At 46.6% G+C, this 22,553-nt stretch overlaps 1 protein-coding gene across 9 annotated transcripts in view; it reads right to left on the reverse strand.

The window, feature by feature from the left end:
* TSC2 (TSC complex subunit 2) overlaps window positions 1-22,553 on the reverse strand; it is a 47,651-nt gene that overhangs the window by 17,498 nt on the left and 7,600 nt on the right. For 4 of the 9 annotated variants that reach the window (XM_083712036.1, XM_083712034.1, XM_083712040.1 and 1 more), the window contains 21 exons: window positions 22,321-22,394; window positions 21,337-21,463; window positions 18,536-18,679; window positions 17,446-17,583; window positions 16,951-17,054; window positions 16,731-16,812; window positions 15,806-15,961; window positions 14,539-14,655; window positions 14,305-14,427; window positions 13,212-13,318; window positions 12,520-12,658; window positions 11,867-11,989; window positions 11,455-11,589; window positions 10,692-10,881; window positions 9,514-9,607; window positions 8,936-9,038; window positions 7,474-7,568; window positions 4,671-4,802; window positions 3,123-3,287; window positions 2,312-2,464; window positions 1,479-1,588 (listed from right to left, as the gene is read on the reverse strand). In XM_083712036.1, the coding sequence (XP_083568162.1) occupies window positions 1,479-1,588; window positions 2,312-2,464; window positions 3,123-3,287; window positions 4,671-4,802; window positions 7,474-7,568; window positions 8,936-9,038; window positions 9,514-9,607; window positions 10,692-10,881; window positions 11,455-11,589; window positions 11,867-11,989; window positions 12,520-12,658; window positions 13,212-13,318; window positions 14,305-14,427; window positions 14,539-14,655; window positions 15,806-15,961; window positions 16,731-16,812; window positions 16,951-17,054; window positions 17,446-17,583; window positions 18,536-18,679; window positions 21,337-21,463; window positions 22,321-22,394 (2,611 nt within the window). The remainder of the gene's footprint in view (window positions 1-1,478; window positions 1,589-2,311; window positions 2,465-3,122; window positions 3,288-4,670; window positions 4,803-7,473; window positions 7,569-8,935; window positions 9,039-9,513; window positions 9,608-10,691; window positions 10,882-11,454; window positions 11,590-11,866; window positions 11,990-12,519; window positions 12,659-13,211; window positions 13,319-14,304; window positions 14,428-14,538; window positions 14,656-15,805; window positions 15,962-16,730; window positions 16,813-16,950; window positions 17,055-17,445; window positions 17,584-18,535; window positions 18,680-21,336; window positions 21,464-22,320; window positions 22,395-22,553) is intronic. The other 5 variants (XM_083712037.1, XM_083712035.1, XM_083712042.1 and 2 more) reach the window with 2 other exon arrangements.

Consider the following 22,553-nt stretch of genomic DNA (forward strand, 5'->3'; position numbering starts at 1 on the left):
CAAAGATGATATAAAAAAGATAGGCAGCTATTGAGAAGAAACGGAGTTAAACTGTGTGTGCTTGGGAATATAAGAAGCGCCTGCTGGATGAGGCCAGTGGCCCATCTAGTGCAGCCTCTTGTACTCACAGTGCCCAAACAAAAGCCTACAAGGGAGATATGAACACAAGAGTGCCCTCCCCTCCTGGGGCTTCCAGTGACTGTTAATCCCACTCTAGGACTGTATTGATCTAGTATTATCTAGTATTGATCTAGCAGTGCAAGATCCTCTGCCTGGGGGATCCTCTCATATCCAAAGCTATTATTATCAGGGCAAGCAATCACCAGTGTGAATCAGAAGGCAGAGACAGACCCTAAAGTAGTTCAGGTGATGTATTTTATTGGGAAGGGGGGGGGGGATTTTCTGCACACCTGTGAATTCTCCTTAACACATACAGGCAGCTGTATGGAGATTGTGGTGGGCTCCACTGAGGTCAGAATGCGTCTCCTGTTGGTAGAGGCTAAACTAAGAGGCACCTCTCCCAAACCAGTTTCTATTGACTAGGCGCTGAAAATCTAAGAAGAGCCGGCTGAGTCACGCCCACAGCCTAGCATCGCGTTCTCACAGTGGCCAACCAGATTCCCGTGGGAAACCTGCAAGCAGGATTCAAGCACAAGAAAATGACATCAAGCCCCTGGTCCATTAGGCCCCGAGTAACCAGGCCAAGCCTGGGCCACTGTCTAACAAACAAGGAGAAAAGGAATTCGCAGAGAAGCCCCAGAAACTGGAAACAAGTAGGTAAGACTAAGAAGTTGCTTATAAGGACAGAACTCCAGTTATTCTAGGAGGGAGAACTGCTGGACTGAACAGTCACAATAAGCCAAGCTTTGCTAACCGGGTGCCTTTCAGATGTTTGGGACTACGACTCCCATTAGCCCCTCCCCCAGTCAGCACCATTTTAGAATGCAACTCCTACCACCATTTTAGAAAACAACTCCTACCAGCTCCAGCCTGCAAGTGCTGGATAATCAGCTGAAGGCTATGGATGCATCTACCGGGGATCAGCAGGTCAATATTCCATGGCACCTTTTTCTATATTGCTGCACACCACTCTGGCATAGAGTGTGTGAACTGGGGGCATATGCATATCCTTCAGAGCACCATCAATTTAGCTTCTACAATCAGGAAGCCAACCAGCTGCCACTGAAATACTGGTGCATTATCCCTCTAGGAATCACAAGTGAGGAAAATGTCTCTGCTGCTTGCTGGCTTCCCACTGGTGCATTTGGCTGGCCACTGGGAGAACAGGATGCTGGGATAGATGGGCCCCTTTGGACCTGATTCAACAGGCTGCTCCTCTTATGTTCTCAAACCCCGTTTGTCTCAGAAGTAGCTACTCTGCAGTAGCTAGGCCTGATCCTGAACAAACAATATAAGCAAGCCTTATGGCTCTAAACACCTGAATCTTCCATACAGAGAAATCAGGGGAGGCTCCTTACCGGACATCGACCTAACACGGTTGCGGGTTCGAACCACTTGTGGGCCAGCCTGGGACTCAAGCTTGGCTGGAGCTTCTTTGGTCTGCCTCACTTGCAAGGTGTGGTCTGAGCTAGGAATCCAAAGCAGGAATGTCGTCAGTCCACAAAGGAATTAATTTGTCTCCGCTGGTAGATCTTGTGGGGAGGGGCCATGGTTCAGTGGCAGAACACCTGCTCTGCAAGCAGAAGGCCCAGTAGGCGTACCACCACCATCTCCAGTTAAGGGGACCAGGAGACTGGGAAAGGCCAAGACCCTCCAGCACTGCTATCAACTGGGGTAGATGGGGAAGGGCCACAGCACAAAGGGATGAGCACCTGCCTTCCATGCAGAAGGTCCCAAGCTCCAGCCCCTGTATCTCCAGGTAGGGCTGAGAATGCCTCCTGCCTGAAACCCTGGAGAGCCCCTGCCAATCAGTGTAGACAGTACTGAGCTAGATGGACCAATGGTCTGACTTAGTAAAAGGCAGCTTACTCTCTTCCTGTGTAAAACAGCAAGGGAGCATCCTCTTGTGGCAGAAGGCGGAGAAGGGTGAGCAAGTGGCCTCCCAGCCCCAGACAGATTTTGAGGCCAGGCTCTTTGTGCAAAAAGACCCTTTCCTCCCATTTCTACATCCACCCCTAGTCAATATTAAAAACTCTGTGACAGCACCCCACAATAGCACCTGCTATTGTCCCTTCTTACCTGCCCTCAACCCCTGGAGTTTTAAGAGTGCCCAGCGTCATTTCCCCAGTCTCCTTTGCTTATTATTAGTATTATTTTTAAAAGGGGGGGTGAGAGGTGCATCAGGGCTTACCTTGCCTCTGTGCTGTTCTGTGTCTCTGACAAGTCAAGGCCCAGGAGAGACCTGGTTCCTGTCCCGACGCTTGTTGTGATTGTCACCAGCTTGTTGCCCACCAGCCACGTCTTGGTCCTCCCTCCAGCGAGGAGAAACTCTCCCACCGGAGACCTGGAAGCATCGGGAAGACATGGGCAATGAATTAAAGCAGCTGCTACAACTCCCATCATCCCCAGCCAATATAGCCATACTCCCATCAGTTCCAGCATCATACGGCGGTGCTGGCTGGGGCTCCTGGGAGCCGTAGTCCAACAAAACATCTGACAGGCATCAGGCTGAAATGAAGGAACTGAAGAGCTGCCTTGATGAATCTGGCCAAAGGTCCATCAGGTAAAAGCATTCTCTGCCCACAAAACAGGACATTCCCCACCACCGGAGAGACATTCCTTCTGATCATGGGGACTCCACATAGCTATCATGGCAAATAAGACAAATTCACTGGTTCCCACATCCAGTCCTTTTAAGGCCATCTAAGCCAGGGTTAGCCAACTTGGTGCCCTCTAGATGGAATACAAATCCCATCAGTCCTGACCACTGGCCACACTGGCTAGGGCCTATTGGGAGATAGCCCAAAGCAGCACCAGGATGCGGAAAGGTGACGAAGATCCAGTTCATACTTCATTATAAGGGGCATAATATTTCACAATAAGGAAAGGGCATATCACATTTTGAGAAGCAAATAATGAGCCAAAGCAGTTGGCATATAAAACCAACAATAGCCATCCCTGAAAGAGGGCTGGGGACTCAGGCTTCGAGTAAGAACTGAAACCTTTTGGGCACAGCTGTGAAGTTTGAGAAGACGTATCGAGCCATCATGTCGAGACAGGTCTCCGTCAGCTCCAAGTGGAGATTTTTCAGGCTGTCGTCCGCTTGAGCCATAGAGTTCTCGTCAGCAGATCCCAGGCTGGAACTGGTGATGGAGGTCTGCAGCCGGCTGGAAAAAGGTGGGTTGGATGTTTGCCAAAGCACAATGGACAAGGAAAACCAGTTGTCTCACAATCTCTACAGCATGCAGCAAGCTGGGAGGCAGGGGGGGTGGGACACACATATACAAGCTTAGCAGTTTTTTATGGATATCAAACTTTGGAATGTGGCTCCACGAAGGAGTGACCTGAAATATGGGATCATGAGAGCCTATGTGTCTTCTTAAAATCTAGGAGGGAAAGTAACTAAAGAGGGGCTATTTCATCTGCTTGGAGTAGGCTTGCCTGACCCCTCAATTGCTGGGGGTGGGGGGGTTGTAGCTGTATGGTGTCTGTGGCAACAGAACCTACTAGCAGGTCACTTATCAGGCTAGGTAGTCACAGACTTGGATTCCATTTCGAGGCAGCCCTCCAAGAGACACAGTTGCTGACTATGGGGGCTTAAGAGCTCGTTAAGGCTGTGATTCTAATCCTGCAAATTTTGGAGTAAGCCCCGCTTCATTCAGTAGGATTTACTTCTGAGTAGACATGGTTAGGATTGTGCCAGGTCATTACTGTTATAAACTGACATTCCTTTTTATACTTTCTATGAATCTAAGCATGGGATGGCAGGAGGACTAAAGAAATCAGAAGCCCCCAAAGTGAAGGGTACCTGAAAAACAAGGAGCCCCTTGTGGCACCTCAAAGACTAAAAAATATATGATGGCAAAAGACTTCATGGACTCAAGGTCACGTCATTAAGACACAGCATTCCATGGCTTGAGTCCATGAAAGCTATTATAGCATAATAAATTTGTCCATCTTTAAAAGGTGTCACAAGACACTTTTGTCATTTTTGCTACAGGAGACAAAACCAAGGGCTATCCCCTCTAAAAATTTAAGCAGCACATTGTGTTGTACAAAATAACGGGACAGCACAGAACAGATCTGATCACCAGCTTATCAAAACTTTATACCAAGTGGTCTCTTGTGCCACATGCTAAAGTTACCTTCTATTCCACCCACGGCTAAATAGTCTTGTGACAGCTGCCCTATAAAATGCAGCACTTTTAATTATTATTTTTTAAATTCAAGAAGTTGCCTTTGGAACAACCACCATTTGGGGGGAAAGGTCAAGCCCAGCCAAAACCAGCTGTCCCCTCTCACATCTTTATCAATGGGAGTCTTGCAACTAAACCAACATTTGCAGCAGCGTTAAATTGTGTGTCCTTTTCAACCTTAAAACAGGCAAACAGAAGAAAGCACTTGCATAGCAAACCTTGTTGGGTAGGGCTCAGTTCTAAGGAAATCATGCAAGAACCCCAGCATGCAAATCCCCTCTGTTCCATCTGCCACCCTCCCCATCATAGCAAATAATGTGGCCGCAGGCCAGGTGGCTCTCCAAGAATCACTACCTGTGGGCTGCATGATCAGAGACACTGATGCTGCGGGACCGGAAGGCATCGACACCAGAGGGTTCTTTCAGCTCTTTCACTGGAGGAGAATTATTCAAGCTTTGCCTGGCATTTTTGGCTATCTTAAAGCTACTAGGGGTGAAGAACAGGCAGCGGCACCACCACCAAGACCCCACGTAAAGGAGGTGTGATTTTGCACAGGAGGAAAATCAGTGGAAGGATGGAGGTTGGAAGGCCACAAAAGTCCCGGAAGGTGATGTAAAAATAAAAACAAAAAAAACAGGATGCCAAAAAAAGGAGGGAGGGGGGAATTAAACACAATAAGCAAAACTCAAAAAGCATAAACAAACATTTCAAAAATGAAAAAAGACAACAGAAAGACAGCCAACATCTCCCCCATTCTACCCCAGATTGATAATTGTTACAAAATAAAAGTGGCAATTGGAATACTATGGAGCCCTGAGCAAAAATAATAAAAATGTGCCTGTACAGTGGGTAGGGAATGTGCAATATGCATTAGCTTAGAGGCACAGTTCACAAAACCCAAACCCAATTAAATGACAAGACAGAAGACTATGGAATCATCAGCCCCAACATCAAGGTCTAAAGCACATTCCTGGGGTGAGGGCAGCATAAAGCGCAAGTGGCAACAGCTTCTGTTATTTTTCCTTCTGTGAAGTGTCTCCAGCAAAACAAAATCTACCTATGGAGTGAGCAAGTTCCCTCAGGTCAATGCCTGGCTACATTTATGCTGCTGCATCTCACTGCAACATTATCACTAAGGTAATGAGGGTGAAACCGCTGCATGAATGACTCAAAAAAATAGATAACATAGGGAGGGTGTATCTCCTGCTCAAAGAACACCCAGGGCATATGTTTGCGTACCCAGAAAACGAAAAGGAGCTCCAAGAGGTTCCTGGTTTTACAGAGCAGCACACACACCTGGGTTTTCTTGTGGGTTTTCTGACCAGGAAGCAAATCACCCACAAACCATTTGCATCCAACCAAAGGTGCCTTTTAGGGTTGACTGACACTCCTGCTACTTTTTAACTACAACTCGTGGCTACTGCCACTCTGAGAATAATGGCAGTGAGTGTTTTGAAAGCACCTCTTGCAGAACAACTTTTCAACTCAACAATATCCCAACTTAGTAAAATCAAAAATGCCGAGGCAAGGAAGTGGCGATGGGAGCCACAACTCAAAAGGAAAATGATGGACACTAAAAGGCTGGCTAGAGAAGTGGAGAGTCTCGTTTGTAACTCCGAGGTCAAGAATTTCACCAGCCGTGCTTTAATTTGCAGGCACAAAACAATTCCCAGGGCAGCAGTGAAATGAAAGGTAGGCCATGCGCCTTTGGAACTTCATGGGCCTAGTTGGAAAACTCTCTGCCTAAGAAGCTTGAGGGTATCATTGTTGAGGTGGTGAAGGGGCAGACACGCTTCATGGGCAGGCAGAGATCTGAACCTGGGTCACCCAGACTCAAAAGGCACTTTGAGCACCACATTGTTTTCCATGTGGCCCCTCCAGACTTCCTTTTTATTGTGCCTTCATGATGGTTTGTGCTCACAATGGTATCAGGGGTGTTGTGCACAATCCCACTTACATAGAACTTTGCATCTGTAGAAGTTTTGGGGGGACATCCTGCTCTGTTTCCAGTTTGGTGCATATCCCGAAACTTCCTACTGAAATCCTGTAGCTTTTCATACCACAAATGTTCCAATTTATTTTTCGCTGCGCTACAGTGTGAGGGTACCCTCTGGTAATGTTGGGAGAAACGCTGCAGAACAACTACCGGTAATAAACGGGAAGGATGTGTGGACGGACCCAGCACTAATGCAGTAATGTTGTATCCATGACATGAAGACCAAAAGACACCACCAGTCTGGACTAATGATGCAGCCAGGTCAGGAGACTGCAATGGCAATTGCTATGGAATACACCAGTACCACTAGCAAGTTCTGAACACAAGAACATCAGAAAAGCCCTGCTGAATTGGCCCAAAGGTGGCCCTTCTAGTCCAGCAACCAGTTCTCACAGCAGCCAGCTAGATGCTCCAACGAGAAGCCAATAAGCAGGACGTGACTGCAGTTGGTTGTGATTGCCAACCAGTGACATTCAGGGTCAAACCAACTCTGAATCCCTAACCCAAAGACTGCTGCATGGACAATGAATGCAGGGCTAGGATTGCTTTTCCCAGATGCAAAGTCAGCCAAAGCAGAAACGCTACCCGCAGTTTTTTCAAAAACCCACTGAAAGCAGCTTCAATGCTTTCAATTGACCATAGTTCTCTCTGAACAAATCATAATGCTTTTGCAGAGTTTTTCCTCTCTCTCCAGATTGGGGGTGAAGAAGCTTCTAGTCTGGTGCTGAAAAGCTTACAAAATGTTCCAGTGTAACCACCAGCTAAATGGGCTGCAACCTGATCATTACAGCAGGGGTAGGGAACATCCAGCTACTGTTGAACGACAAGACCCATCATCCCTGACACTTGGCTATGCTGGCAGAGGGTGATGGGAGTTGGAGTCCAATGACAGTCGGAGGGCTAGAGGTCTTCCAGCCCTGCATTGCAGGATGAGAGGAGGCAAAATACTTCAAACTGGACTGAGCAGTGAGTCGAGGTGGGACAGCTTTCAGCTGCAAGGGCATGGACCATCATCAGAACAAAATCAGGTAGCTTCATTGGCATAAAACCTGACCCATCAGAAAAGTTGTAGCAGCCCCCAGAAGGCAACAAATCGGTGTTTTTAACAAAGAGCACTTCAAAGTGCTGTAAAAAGAAGTGGACCTTTGGGGAACAACCTACCTCTTCGGTCTCTCATTCAAGCTGGTGCTACGAGCCCGGAAGCTGTCTTTCTCTGGTGTGTCATCAAAGGAGAGGAGGACATTTGATCGCAAACCCTGTCATAAAGAGAATACGAAGAAGAGTTGAAAGTTGCTATTATTATTATATTTACATTCATATCCTGCCTTTTCCCCAGAGAAGGACTCAAGACAGCTTACACAAATTAAAACAAAATACAGTGGTACCTCGGGTTACCAACATTTCGGGTTACCAACACTTCGGGTTACAAACTCTGCTAACCCAAAAGTAGTTGCTCCGGGTTGCAAATTTTGCCACAGGATGAGAATGGAAATCGCTCACCAGCAGTGCACCAGCAGCGGGAGGCCCTATGAGCGAAAGTGCGCCTCAGGTTAAGAATCGTCTGGGTTAAGAACGGACCTCCAGAACGAATTAAGTTCATAACCCGAGGTACCACTGTACAAAAAGCTAAAAACATATAAAAGAAAAACCGTAAAAAAAAAATTTCAACTGTAATGGAGTTAAAACAATATAAAATACAAATCTATTAGAATACAGGTAATAAAAGCAATGAAAACAGCACAATTAAAAACAGTTTCCTTAAAAACCAGCCAGTTCTTGAACACCTGTCAGAATTGGACAATCTTCCCCTGCCAGCGGAAGGACAAGGAGAAAGCCAGTCTGGCTTCTCTAGGAAGAGAGTTCCAAAATCCAGGAGCAACTACCAAGAAGGCCCTCTCCCTTTTCCCCCACCAAACTGGGCCTGTGAGGATGGCAGGACTGAGATCTTTGAGTCCAGGAATGGAGAAGCTGTGGTCCTCTGGATGTTGCTGGACTCCAACTCCCATCATCCCTGATCACTGGTCATGCTGGGGCTGCTGGGGGATGGGAGTCCAGCAACATCCAGAAGGCAGCAGGTTCCCTTTCCCTGGCTCAGTCTCTGTCCCCAAGCAAATTCCTTCAAGCTTTAATCCCTGTTTGCCTTCTGCTAAGATGTTTGGTTGGAGCTATACAATGACCCGGTTCACACATAATGCTAAACCAAACTGTGCGAAAGCACAAGCTCAAGAGTTCCTGGAGAAGGAGGAGGAAACTGCACTCCCCTGCTTCCAGGTCCTCCTGCTAATATACTGCTATGAGTCAAGCCATGGTTTGGCTGAGTACACCACCCAAACCTGAACCTGTAGTTTGCTTCCTCCAGACAAACCACAAACTGTAAAGCTCAAGAACAAAATTTAGTGTGGATCAGCCCACTGGGAATCTACGCCACATTGAAAAACCACCCCAAAAACATATTCCCGTGGTGGAACAGGGCAAGAAGTTTCCCCCTCTGTTTTGTGGACTGCTCTGGAGGTGGAGCTCACCACAGAGCGGCAGTGTCTGTCATGGTCCCATCCTGTTCCCTGACTCCTGTCCGGCATGTCAGCTCTTCCCCTGTGCTTCTCAGGCACAGCAACCAGCTTACCTTGGTAATAAAGGGGACAAAGTCTTTCCGAAAGGGAAGGCGGCACTTGATAAACCACATGGCTATGACGTGATGCGCCAGGCATACAATGTACTGGTTAAACCTGGAAGGCATTCAAGGGGAATGATAATGTTATGGCAAGATGCAATGCTTAAAATAGTATATACGTGAATTACTGTGCAACACGCCATTAGCATCACACTGTGATATTACTTATACTAGTTGGAAACTTAGAACATAAAAAAGGTTAAGGGGAATGTTTCTATTTAACAACAGGATTTAAAGTGTGCAATCATAGAAAGGCACCCAAACTCCCCACTGAAGGCTGAAAAATAAAATGTAAAGAGAAAGGCTGACAAACACACGCCATTTGTTGTGCAGACCGGAGAAACAGAGAGGACAACAGTTACGACAGATGACATATGGGAGGGAGTTTTGCCTTGGTTATGGCTTATAGCAGCCTTTCCCAACCTGGTGGCCTCCAGTTGTTTTGGGACTACAACTCCCATCAGCCTCAGCCAGCACATCCCACAAAACACCCCCACCAAAACAACCACCACAACCCACCCACAACTTACTTGGAGGGGTTTGTGTAGGGCAAGGAGATGGCAAAGACGCTGGCGTACTGTTCAGCTGCAAAATTCCTGTAGAGGGCAGGCAGACGGGCCAATGCTGGGATCAGGAAAAGAGAAAACAGTAAAAGAGTCTGGCTGCAGATGGGATGGCTAGCAGAAACCCACTTCACACAGGGAGCCACCTTGTTTACAGGGGGGCTGGTTTGGGCATGCCCAAACTGTTCCGTCACAGGTACAGGTTTCTCCAGCGTGAATCACAGAGGTCACCACCATGTGCTTATGATCTGGCTGCCTCTCTGGAGCATGGGTGGAAACACCATCCTAGGGGCCAAATGCGACCCTCCCTACCCAGCCCTTGTGACTCTCCCTGGAGCTTAGCTGTGCTGCTCTGCATCCCTCTTCAGATGCTTTGGCCTGGCTGGAATATGTCATTGGACTGTAATAAAGCCTCTTGCCCAGATGGAGGAGCAGTAGCTAGAGCATAACCTGCTGCACAAGAGATCAGTCGCACCTGTTGCTCTGCCTACCCACCGCAGACATCTGGACCCCAGGAGGTTGCCGAGGAAAGAATGTGGCCATTGGGCTAAAAGAGCACCTCGCCCCTGCTCCGGATCCAAAGAACATAATTAGCGCCACGTGCCACAGGAGGCTTCTGACTTGGCTTCCCCAAATCACCCACCATCCCTCTCACACTACATAGCAAGACACATGCAGGATTTGGAAGGCTTTCTAAATCAGTTTTATGCTGTGGCACACCTGGGGGGTGGGGTGGGAAGCTGCTGCTGTTCAAAAAGTCCCAGAATGAAACTTTGCGAATAAGAAGCTAAGAAGAGCCTTCTGGATCAGGCCAGTGGTTCATCTAGTCCAGCATCCTGTTCTCATTGGCCAACCAGATGCCTGTGAGAAACCCGCAAACAGGACCTGAGCACAAGAGCCCTCTCCCCTCCTGTGGCTTCCAGCAACTGGTTATTCAGAAGTATTGCTCCCTCTGACCGTGGAGGCTGAGCAAACCTGTTATGGCTAGTAGCCATGGATAGCCTTCTCATCCTCCACAGACTTGTCCAATCATCTTTTACAGCCATCCAATCTACCTACAGATTTTCAAAAATTGCACAGAGGGAAAGCAAAGGTCCCTTCCTCTCCTGAGCTGAAAAGCGAGAATGGAATACCCATACACTTACTTGAAAGAAATTCCAGGAGGGGGATGGCCATGTTGGCCGTAGCTGAAATATGTGTCAGCTTGACTATCAGGACAGGCAGGGCCTTGATGATGATATCTGGCATCTCAACGCTGCAGATGGAGAGAGCCACGACACACTGGTTGGCGCAGCGAGAGATCAAGCCATGCTCCAGGCAATACACCATCTCCCGCTGGTGAAGGCAAAGACACAAACAGAACATTACCAAGCACTCAGTTCAGATACGTTTACAGGCACTTCGGTGCAGGGCTCTCTGGGTGTCCCTTTTAATTTAACAAAATTCACACATGACTATATGAACAAAATAATGAACAATCATAGCTTGATTGTAATAAAAGCTCCAAGTGGTTTGTCCCCGCCCCGCCCCCCAAAAAAACCAACACCTACATTAAAATGATTGTAAAAGCCAGTTAAAAGATATATAAACTAAAAAGAGATTATCACACTCGTTAACATTCTACATTGCTTGGATAGGTCTGCCTAAGCAAATATGTTTCAAGCAATAAGCAAGGACCACAGTGAAGGCACCTGCCTGGTGTCAACAGGCAGGGAGTTCCAGAGTACAGACACTGCCACGCAAAAAGACTGATGACTTACAGTTCTTTTGTTCCTTGTTTAATAGCTAAATGCAAGTCAAGGAAAGCCAAGCTCAAGTTAAGCCATATTTATTTATTTGGCAGCAGTGTCATTCTCCTGGCTCACCCACTGAGCATGTCCCACTCAGTTCCTGTGCATGCAATAATACCTGCTTGCTTTTGTCCAGGTGATTATGGTAAAAGATCAAAGTAGTCAGCACTGGAACCACAGCCAAATGCAAATCGTTACGGGAGAAAGTTTCCGGGGTGCCCCGCAGGCGCTCGGTCATCTTTTTGTCTGTAAGCTGGCGGCACACACAAAAAGTCACTGCTACAGAATCCAAAGGGAGGCACCCACAGGTTACCCACTCCTGTTCTGCATTGTTGCAACCCACCCGAGGGCCTTACAGTGAATGGTAGGCAAGATATTCAGCAAACAACAACAGGCTTCTCCACTGGAGAGCTCTCCCATGACACTAACACATGCCACAATTGTAGGGCAACCATCAAAAGCTCCCTAATGCGGACCTTTGTTGCCCCAACTGGATGCTCAGATGGTGTCATAAAAAGGCACATTCTCACCATAGAGCAGAGGGCAGAAGACAGCTGGTCAATGTTGCAAGGGGATGTTAAGTAAAGCACTTTGTACTGCAGAGACTCCGGTAACTTGTTCAGAACCAGCTTCAGCACCTTCCAGTCTGTCTCCTACAAACGAAAAAAAGGAAAGAGACACTCAGGGGAGCAGGGCAGTTCAAGGGTGGCATGGAAAGAACTGCAGCCCGGCTGCAAATCACACTCTTTGGGCAGATAGAATGCCGGGCTCCATCTCCAGGAAGCAGAGCTGCAACCATGCGGCTACATGGGGCTGATGGGAGTTGTAGGCCTAAACACTGGGAGGGAACCTGGCTGGTATAAAGTCAGGATTCATATACCCATTCCTGATTGGCAACCAGACCCTTCCAGCAGTACCTATATTTTAAGTTCTCACTAAAAATGACTAGGTTTTATATACAATGCTCCATATGCATTTCAGCATGATGTGCAATGTCTTTCGTAAGGCGCTACTCTCAAAATAAAATAGCATGCCAGTGATGGGCAGGGCCAAAGAAGGCAGAGCCATGGATGGGTTATGGAGAGTCCCAAGGGCCAGAAAGAGAGCTGGAGGGCCACATCCAGTTCCCCATCCCTGATCTGCAGCTTGGGATCCAATTACCAGGTTTTGATTCATCACTCACTTGCTTCAAGCACTGGAGGAGGACTCCAAAGAAAACGGAGTAAGGTAAGTGGCCCATACGAATGCCCGTGCTCTGGGGAGGCACACTGGGGCTTCCCGAGGGAGGGGAGAGGGTGCCGGCAGGTTTCTTCTCTGGTTCCCTGTGACATAAGAAGGAGAAAAAATCAGCCTGCTGCCAGACCGTAGCATCTTGAAGTACAACCTTACAAAGAATCCATGTTCTAAGTGGCTTTATTTATCTTTAAAATATTTACATTCTACTTGTCCGTGCAAAGTGGATTAACAATGATAAAAACCCATTACAACACACACACACACACACACACACACACACACACACACACACACACCATTACTACCAAAACCCTTTAAAAGAATGGAAACCCATTCAAATCTTCCAATCACATAATCTACTATCCTTAATCCAGTAAACGGGAGAAAGCTTACTCATACGAAGGCCAATTGAAACAAATAGGTCTTTAAAGGCCTTTCAAAACCCCTGAAGTGTCACTGCCCAGTACAGACCTACTGGGATTTCCAAAGGCACAAGGGCCACCACTGCAGAGCTAGAGGCTGGGCCCACAAATTGAATTGAGATTTCAATTTCTGGGCAGCATGGTACAAGGGAGCCTCAGGTTAGAACATAGCAGAACTATTTTTGGGAAACAGTGGCTACAATCAGACAAAACCTACAAAAAATCGCAGAGGCAGTAGGGGCTGAATTTCATGAGCCCTTCTTTGGTAGCCAGGCCCAGTCGGTGGAGAGAGTCAGCCCGAAGTGAGAGCAAGAAGTCAAATACCTAAAAATAAGCAAGAGAAAAATAATTAGCCTAGCATTCCCCCACATGCTCCAAGGCAGGTTCAGAGATCTTCTCAATCCAATCCAAGCAGTCCTGCAATGTTTCTAAAAGATGGTTGCACTTCAAGCAGCAGGGACTTTCACAGGAGCAGAAGAGCGACGGAGACATCAGCTCTGCAAGCCAAGGTAGTGAACTGGTAGTGCACGGGGCCTAGCCACGGGGCCAAGCAAGCCATTTGCCACGACTCACCAGACGCAATTTACCACCAGCAGGAGTGGTGAAATCCGTAGCGGCAGCGAGACTTGCAAGGCTCTGTATGATATGCCGCTCCTCCCCTTTGTCCCTGCCAGCAGGTCAGAGCATTCAAGAAAGAGAAAGGAGCACTTTGGACTGAACCATCCTCTCTGCCAAACCCAGCACAGCAATGGTAGGAGAAAATCAACTGAGCAGAATGTGCAGGGTATAGGAATTGCCTATTCCTCCCTTCCTGGGAGGAACTGCCCATCTCTGGGTGTCCTCCTCCATCAGACAGGAAAAAAAATGTATTTATTGATAGGACATAAAGGAGAGAGTGTTATCCAAGACCTTTACAGGTAGGGGCTGAGGGGTATGATTATGTGACAGTTGGGGCAAAGCACACTCTGTTAAACACTGAGCATAGAATTAAGTTCTCAGAATTGAAAAAGGGAGGGGGGAGGAATTCAGCCCTTGCTTGAAAACCGCGTGGGTATTGCCTGCTCAAATCTTAGAAGCCAAAGGGAGGGAGGAAGTACAGTTGGTGAAGTGGGCTGGGGGAGATTTCTGTGCCCTGCATCACACCCACTGCTGGGTGTGATGGACTTAACAAAATCAGAACAAACTTCTGGAAAGTTAGCAGCAATATCCCCTTGCCAGCACCATTTGGAGCCAGTTCTCTCCTCCTTGTCATCTTCCCTGCAAGTCCTGCAAGTTTGGAAGTGGGACTGAGAGGCGCACACATTCCTCACCTGCAGCCGGATGCTGCTGGCGACTGGGAGGCTGTATCTGTGTTTATAGTGGAGCTGAATGTGGAGGATCAACATCTCATAGACGCGGGTGGCGTGGGTGGGGGGGAAACTGTAGAGTTTTGTCTGAAAGGGGGAAAGCAAGATGTTGTTAAGAGGAAAGCCAGAATTTATTTATTTTTAAACTAAAAAGCCCAAGAGGAAACCACCCCGGGGCTCAACAACCTGGTCACTTACCTGGAAAATGACCAGAAGGCCCAGGACTGCTGTCTTCACATCTTCTAAAGAAGCAGAGTAAGACAGCAAGTCTCTTTCCTCTAGTTCAGTGGGAGGCAGCAGGGAATGGGAAGCAACCTTTTCAGGGAGAGAGAGCATACACAAGCTTTACAGAGGGCCAAGGCCCGCAATTACATAAGGACTGCAAAAAAAGTGCTAGGATGGCAAGAAGAAATACCCCTGGCAACAGCAGAGCTACATAAAGTATACAAAGCAACAACACCCACATTCATCCCATACATTTAAAGCACTACGATGCCACTTTCATGGCTTCCTGCAAAGGATCCTGGGAACTGTAGTTTGTTAATGGTGCTGAGAGCTGTTAGCAGACCTCTCTTCCTTTCCCGGAGCAACAATCCTCAAGTGGTTTAGCAATCAATCCATATTCACTGGGAACGATTGGGAATTGCAGCTCGTGGGGGTCTCTGAGTAACACTCTTAACAAACTACAGCTCCCAGAATTCTTTGGGGAAGTCAGGACTGTTGGGAGAAGTCAGGAAGTCAGCATCATAGAGCTTTAAATGTTCTGAATGAGGCCTGAATCTCTCTAGAAGAAGCAAAATGGTATCTTTGCCTGGACCAACAGCTGTTTTGGAGGTTTTCCATGCTTGTGAACCCAAAAGGAGTTTCATATGTGAGTTTTTAGATCTGATAATCAGCTATTTTATAGCTGTTATGTCTCATCCATGAAAATAGGAGAGATTCCATTTTCATCAGACTTCACATGAATATGCTAACATGTGCTGCAGCATAGCCAAGCTTGGTTAGGTGGCTAGCTGTGTCCATAACACCCAGTGACATGCCATCTGGTTCTTCTTTTTCAGAGATTTCAGTGGAGTTGCTACTTCAGGAAATCTTAATACTTTAATATTTGTAGGTTTCATAACCAAGCCATTGTCCTGATGACTACGGAACACAGAAGAAACAAATAATTTGTTGATTGAAGGTTTCTACCCTGATCCAAAACAGAACACCTGATGATGCCTATGCAAAATTAAACGGCAAAGCTCTTTAGATCATTACCCAAAATTGACACACTGCCATCCCCCCTGCAAAAACACACTCAGCTTTGCAAAACCAAACAGGATATTCAAACCAGCAAAGCTCCTCAAGTTCATAGTGCAAACCCCTCCCCAAAGCAAAATTTCTTCCCTTGTTTTTGACACTTCCTGAGAGCAGGCACAGCTCCTGCTGCCAAAGCCCAGAGCTGAGCTGACAGCTGCCTCACCTTCTCTATGATATCCAACAAGCTGTTGAAGTGGTGGGAGGTGCAGCCTTCTGCCAGGTCCACCAGCAGCTGGGTGGCCAGTTTGCGGACTTGGTGGTCTTTGTCTTCTTGGATGTGGGCCAGCTGGGAGAGGACCACCAGGTTAATCAACTCCTCCTGCAACAGGACAAGACTTTTGTGAGCTGGCTAAGACAGAGTGGTCTAATGAGGCTGGTAAAAGAAAGAGGTGGAACATTGATTTTGACAGCTGTGCTAATACTGTATTAGTAATTTTTCATTGTAGGTTTTTACTGTTTCTATAAATTTATGGTGAATACGTTTTATGAAAAACCAGGACAGAAATATTTTAAATGCACTAGAATGAAGATAAAATTGAGAAGGTGCAAGCCAGGAAGCTGGGGGAAGGTCCAGACAGCTCTTTAATTGAGGGTGTCAAAAAGTCAAATGAAGGAATGAATTTTATTTAATCCAAAACATAGTTCAACAACATGTAAGAAATAAGGAAATGAAAATATAAGGGAATGAAACATACAAAAAAATGTAAAAATTTAGGTCCTTGTATTCATGATCCATGGAAAGTATAATAATTATTGGTATTGGAGGGTAGTAACGTGTCATTTTTAAGGCTGGTTTTAGTTATTAGGATGTTGTCCTAGTGTGAGGAGGTATGGTATTCTCATTTGAAGCTGAAGAGCTACTAAGAATTTTAAATAGTGGCATATTTCACCGGATGAATTTGAACATAGTTGTCATCATGTGCATACATAATATATATTTTTGTGGTTGAAAACTCATTTTTTTGTCCTCTGCTGCCATTTTGTTTTCCTATCTTGATAGAAGTTCAAGGAAGTGATCTTCTGCCAGACTTAAACATGTGTCTAACATCACCCAAAGAACATTTCTCAGAGTGAAAATGAAAACTCACCTCATAAATCTGCCTATTGACGCTCAAGACGAAAGAGAGAACATGCAGAACTTTGATGCGAATAGCACTCCGTGTCTCATTCCTGAGAAGGAAAAAGGGACAATGGTGTTTTCAAAAAGGAGGAGGAGCCCAAATCATCTGGGTTGTGACCAACATCCAGAGGATGGAAAGTCAGAGATATGAGGAGAGGAGCCACAGGTAAGAGCTGCAGGGTCCCTACCTGAAGAACCTCTCCATCAGCCCCTGCAGCTTCTGGATCCAGCTGTCCTTCGCGGGGTGGATGGACTGAGCTCGGTAGGTGATCAGGTTCAGAACAGAAGATTCCTTTTAAGCAAAAGGAAAGGCAGGCCAGTACTTAAAAAAACATCCAAGTTCAACAAAGTAAGATTGTAAACTGAGAATTACTCATATATAAAGGGTGATCTGTCAACACTGTTTATTGAATGGTAGCGGAAGTCCCATGCTCAGTGGCAGAGCATCTGCCTTGCATGCAGGAGGTCCAAGTAGGGCTGAGAATGGCCCTTGTCTAAAACCAGAGTGGCCCTGCTCACCTGCCCCCAAAAAATCCCCCCGAAGGGCAAACCAGTTCTGGATCCACCCCTCCCCATCCCTTGCATAAGATAAGATTTTAGTTCCCTGTGCCCCTCCGCTGAGTGCTCTTTAAGGAAGTCCTAAGGAAACAACAGGAAATTTCTCAAACATTGCCATGCCTTACAGGTCTCTGACTTGCACATTTCTCCACAAGCTCAAAGTAATGTTTCTTAGAGCCATGGAAGTCATTCTGGTCACATAGCTCCTCCACCGTGGTCAGCAAGTCATGGACAATGGATTTCAGCTCCGGGCTCTCCAAGGTCTGAAAGGAAGAAAACACAACTTGATTAGCCCTTGAGAATCTCAGTGCAGTCACTTGCAGGCTAAATCAAGACAAAATAACTTTTATCACACTACATGTGCATCAATTAGGTTACCAATGCTGGAATATCTGTGTTATCAATGACTGTTTCTTGCCAATGGTTCCCTGTCCCACTACAAGTATTAATACAATCATCTCAGCCATGTCACCAATTGGCAACAATAAAAAGAGTGCCTATGTAACTTGGATTTAAGCTCTAATTATCACATTCCATTATAATTCAACTTCCACCTTACAATTTTCTTCCCCATATATCTGCCAACTAAGATTTCACTTCATATACGTGATGAAGTGGGCTGAGTCCACAAAAGCTTACTCCATTTAAAAAACTGTGATGTCTTTAAGGTGCCACGAGGCTCTGAATGTTTTAACTCTGAAGGAAGTGTCAGAGTCTCCTATGCCTCTATCCTTTATTGATGCTTGGAAGGACACAGAACAGGCAGGTGCAGGCTAGAAATTAAAGAAAGTGAAACCCTTCTCTAATCCTACTCCAATAACTCTGCCATTTTGCACCCCTCCCCCCAGAACACTCTTTAAATTCTATTCCATGGTGTTAGAACAACGGGCATTGATTCTGTGAGACCTTATGGCTGCAGAGCCTGCTATTGAAAGGCTGGAAAAATAAGCACTCAACCTAGTCAGATGAGCGGCGTATAAATATCATTATCATCATCATCACCATCATCTGCTATTCAGCAGTCTGAAGATCTTACTGCCCTTTCTGTGCTTGAAAGTATAGCTTATCATCTTTGCTCTCATTTGGATTCCATTTGAACATAGGGACTTTCTATATTAATATGTTTAAGTCAGAATATTTGTATTCATAATGCCAGCTGGCAGTGGTTCTCTTTTTCTGTCACGTTTGCAGAAACAAAAGGGGCTTCCCATTTACCTGCAGCTGCTCGAGCAGCCGTTCGATGATATTCAGGAGGATGTCCCAAGTGACTGCCTGGAGGTCCTTCCCATATTTTTTGATCAGCCTTGTGATGGAAAGGACTATTTCATAAGACACAATGGTATTTGGACTCGTCATGGCCTGGAAGGGGGAGAGAAAGCCCCAAGTAAGGAACTGACATACCGGGACCACCTGAATGACAGAGGGCCCATTTGCTGGTTCCACTGGGTTAGGACACTTCAAGAAGGAAGCGCCCAGAAAAGTATGTTAGGTGCCATACAACAGGAGTGGTCAGAAGGGAGATCAAGGTTTCCTGGAAGACCTCCCAAGTGATTCATAGAGCAGAAACTGTTTCCAACTCCCAACAATTATAACAGTAGCGACAACAAAAAGTATTTTCCCCCTTCTAGTCTGCTGAAATCGGGAAAGCTTGGGTTCCCAGACTGTGCTCAGAGCACAGTCCCACACTTTGCAATTCTATGCCTGCCTTCCTAAACCATGATTTTGCACCTGGTTTTAGGTGATGCTTATAGTGAAAAGATAGATTCCGCTAGCCTGAAGGCTATGCAACCCTGCCATCCAAAACTAATAATGTGTGTGGGAAAACTGCCAGAGAGACTTCAGGTGCACAAGGAAGATCAGAAAGTGCAGGCTGCTACTCAGGAGTAAAGAAAGGAACTTAATATTAATTATAAAAAAGCTCTTAATATTAATTATAAAAAATCAAAAGTCCTCCACTTCACTCGTTCCCGCAAACTCAAGCTGGAGCCGCTTAAGATCACAGGTGGCTACTTAGAAAAGGTAAAAGCCTTTAAATATCTAGGCTTAATATTTACTTATAATCTCTCCTGGACCACCCATCTACAATCTGCCTCTCTTGCTGCAACCATGACCGCTAATGCCATTGTCCGATTTTATCACCAGAAGGGCGGCAAACACCTTCCAGCAGCAATTCAAATATTTAATGCCAAAGTTGTCCCTAAATTATTATATGGCTGCAAAGTATGGACTACAGCAATATCAGGTAACTTGGATCGCCCACTTCACATGTTTTTGAGATCTCTTTCCGGCGTCCCGAGATGTGTCTCAGGTGCAGCCCTACGACTTGAGTTCGCCCAGCCCTCAATTGTAAAACGAGCATGGAGTCGAGCCATTTCCTATAGCTCCCACCTACTAGCATCGGATGCTCGAATTAGAGGTGGTTTCTCCAATCTGATCCTAAGAGATATTCATAATTCTCCTTGGAAAACTACAATTAATCTCAAATTCCGCTCTCTTCTCAATTTGAACCGCAAAACTGTTTTTAACTTAGAGTGTATTAGCCCGGCGGCCCTACCTCCAATCAAAAAGAAGCTACAGCAACTTGACTTTTCTAACACAGCTTCCCATGCAAGAGGGCCGTGTTCAGGCTTAGCCCTAGCTATTCCACCCCCTGAAGGGATCCCTCTATACTGCCTCACAATTCCTTCGGAGGCTAAGCGAAGGGCCTTTACCTGTGCCCGTCTCAACTGTTTTCCTACAGCAGTTCTGTCGGGTCGTTACTCCAGAGTTTCCATCGCAAACAGAACATGCACCTGCAATGACACGGCTCTGGAGACTATGGAACATGTAATGCTCTTCTGTCCCAACTGGACAGATGAAAGATCTCGGTTTCTAACTCCTCTCGTGAACAAGCTTCATCTCCCAATCCAGCCTTGCCTTGGATAGTGTCCCTTCTTCTGCAGGATTCTGACTGTTGGATTACCGAGATGACAGCTAATTTCCTGCTTAGTGTGATGAAGAAGAAAGCGGCACCAACTTCTTCTTTAATACCACAGATGTAGTCGATACGCCGCACAATCGAACCTGTTTTTGTATTCTCTGTCACTCGATGTTTTAAATCCCCCGTTACTTTTGTTATCCCCATTTTCTCAAAGTATTCACCCAGGACGACATCCACTTTTATCTCCCCACCCCCATTTTATGTTGTTATTTCTATGTATATTATGCTATGGCCACATGGCTAATGCAATAAAATCGATTGAAAGGAACTTCTGAGCCCTGGCAAACTCACTATAAAGACAATTTGCAGCCAAAAACGAAAAGGCTGTAAGTGGTGCAACTGAACCACGGTGAACGGAAGTGTGGTCACAGATGAAACAGCAGGCTGTGACTGCAGGTATCTTTGGCTTTTTCCAAACCCCACCCCCCCGTCCTTGCTGCTTGTGAAGCTTTGTTACAGCAAGAGAAACAGCAATCTTTTCAACCGTTATGGAGAGGGGCTTCAGCTCAATAGCCCATAGGTTCCCTCTGAATTCGCGTTCCCCAAAATTTGTTTATTGCAATTTATCCTTTCTCTGAGGAGCATTGTACAGGGATCCTCTCACAACAACCCTATGAGGTAGGTTAGTCTAAGCCAGGGTAGGCAACCTAAGGCCCATGGGCCACAAGTGTCCCACGGGGGTTGTTTAACCGGCCCATGAGCTGCCCCCGAACCAAGCCACCCGCTCAGCGAGTCCCCGTGCGCTGCGCTAAACTGGCACAGCACGGCATGGGGACTCACTTCCACACCACCGGAAATCGCGTCTGCACAGATGCAGACACCAGAAATCACAAGCGCACACACTTATGCACACACACAATCTGGCCCACAGAGAGATCTCCGCTGGAGTGAACCGGTAAACCTTGCCGGCCCCTGGTCTAAGAGGCAGTAATAAGCCCAAGATCACCCAGCAAACTTCACACCTGAGCTAGGATTTTAATCTAAGCCTCCACCATCTATCACCCGCATGACCCTGGTTCGAAGGGCTCAGAATTACCTTCAGAAAGGAGGGCAGTACTGAAGTTGGCGAATTCCTGAGTGACTGCAGCCTGTGTGCTCCCCACAAAGCCATGCCCACGAAAAACACAGCCCCTCTCAGCAGTGCGGCATCTACCATGTAGGTCCTGCAAACATGGGAATTTTGACCATGATTAGTGGCTCTCAGACTTGGGCTTCAGGATCTTCCTTAAATCAGTACCAGTGAGAAAGGGGGAGGGAGGGGCCAGAGCCATCTTTCTTTTTTTTGCTCCTATCAGCACACGTCCACTCCTCCCAACCTCCTTGCGGTGCACACCTGGCCCTATGGGGTCAGTGTCATCTGGATTTCTAAAGCTTCCAACAGTGATGACGATATACAGGCAACTCCCCATTTATGCGCATTCAAGTCACACATGGCCGTGCGTCGCTGCAAACCTGCAAGTGGCATGAAATGAAGCAAAAACGGCCCTAAAAGAGAGAAGAAACAGCAAAAAGGGTGCAAAAACAGTGTCTAGCAATCCCACGAGCCTTTGCAAGTGCAAACTCAGGAGGCCTATGGAGAGTTTGAGCAAGGAGGTTTGGAGGGAGTGATTGTGGCGTTTGCAGACTTTTTCAATTGTGTTCCAAATATACACAATTTCACTTAAACATGTGGTACCTCAGATCATAACCCCTGTGTAAATGGGGAGTTGCCGGTAGTAGGTCTTGGGGGAAAAATATCAAGAGCTCATGCTCTTCTCTCTGTCTGGATAGCTGCTAAGACAGTCCTATCCAAGCCTTCCTCAGTGAACCGCCACTGAGCATTGGTCTCACAAAGCAGTCCATGCAAAGCTTGCAAGTCCAGCTCCCTGCCCTAGGATGTCAAGAGTGGGGTTAACCCCTGTACCCCTACAATCTTTTGGGCAGCATTAAAGCAGTTCTCTTGTACCAGCGTGGCACCCAACTTTGCGCTTGCTCCCGGCCCCAGGGAAAGCAGAGGTTTCAGCAGGTGGCACAGAAGTACCTGTCCTCCATGATCCGGCACATGTTGTAAATGGCACTGTGCCCCAAGTGAGTTCCTAACAGATTGCGCATGAGCTGAAGGACAAACAGAAGCATGTTGTTAAACGGAAGCAAATCCCTCGGAATTCTGTACACGCACATACATACATGCATGAACACACACACACACACACACACACACAAACAGACAAAAAGAAATGCACAAAATTTATGCACTGAAAAATTATAGAAAGT

Source organism: Podarcis gaigeae (assembly GCF_964106915.1).
Source record: "Podarcis gaigeae genome assembly, chromosome: 14".
Lineage (NCBI taxonomy): Eukaryota > Metazoa > Chordata > Lepidosauria > Squamata > Lacertidae > Podarcis > Podarcis gaigeae.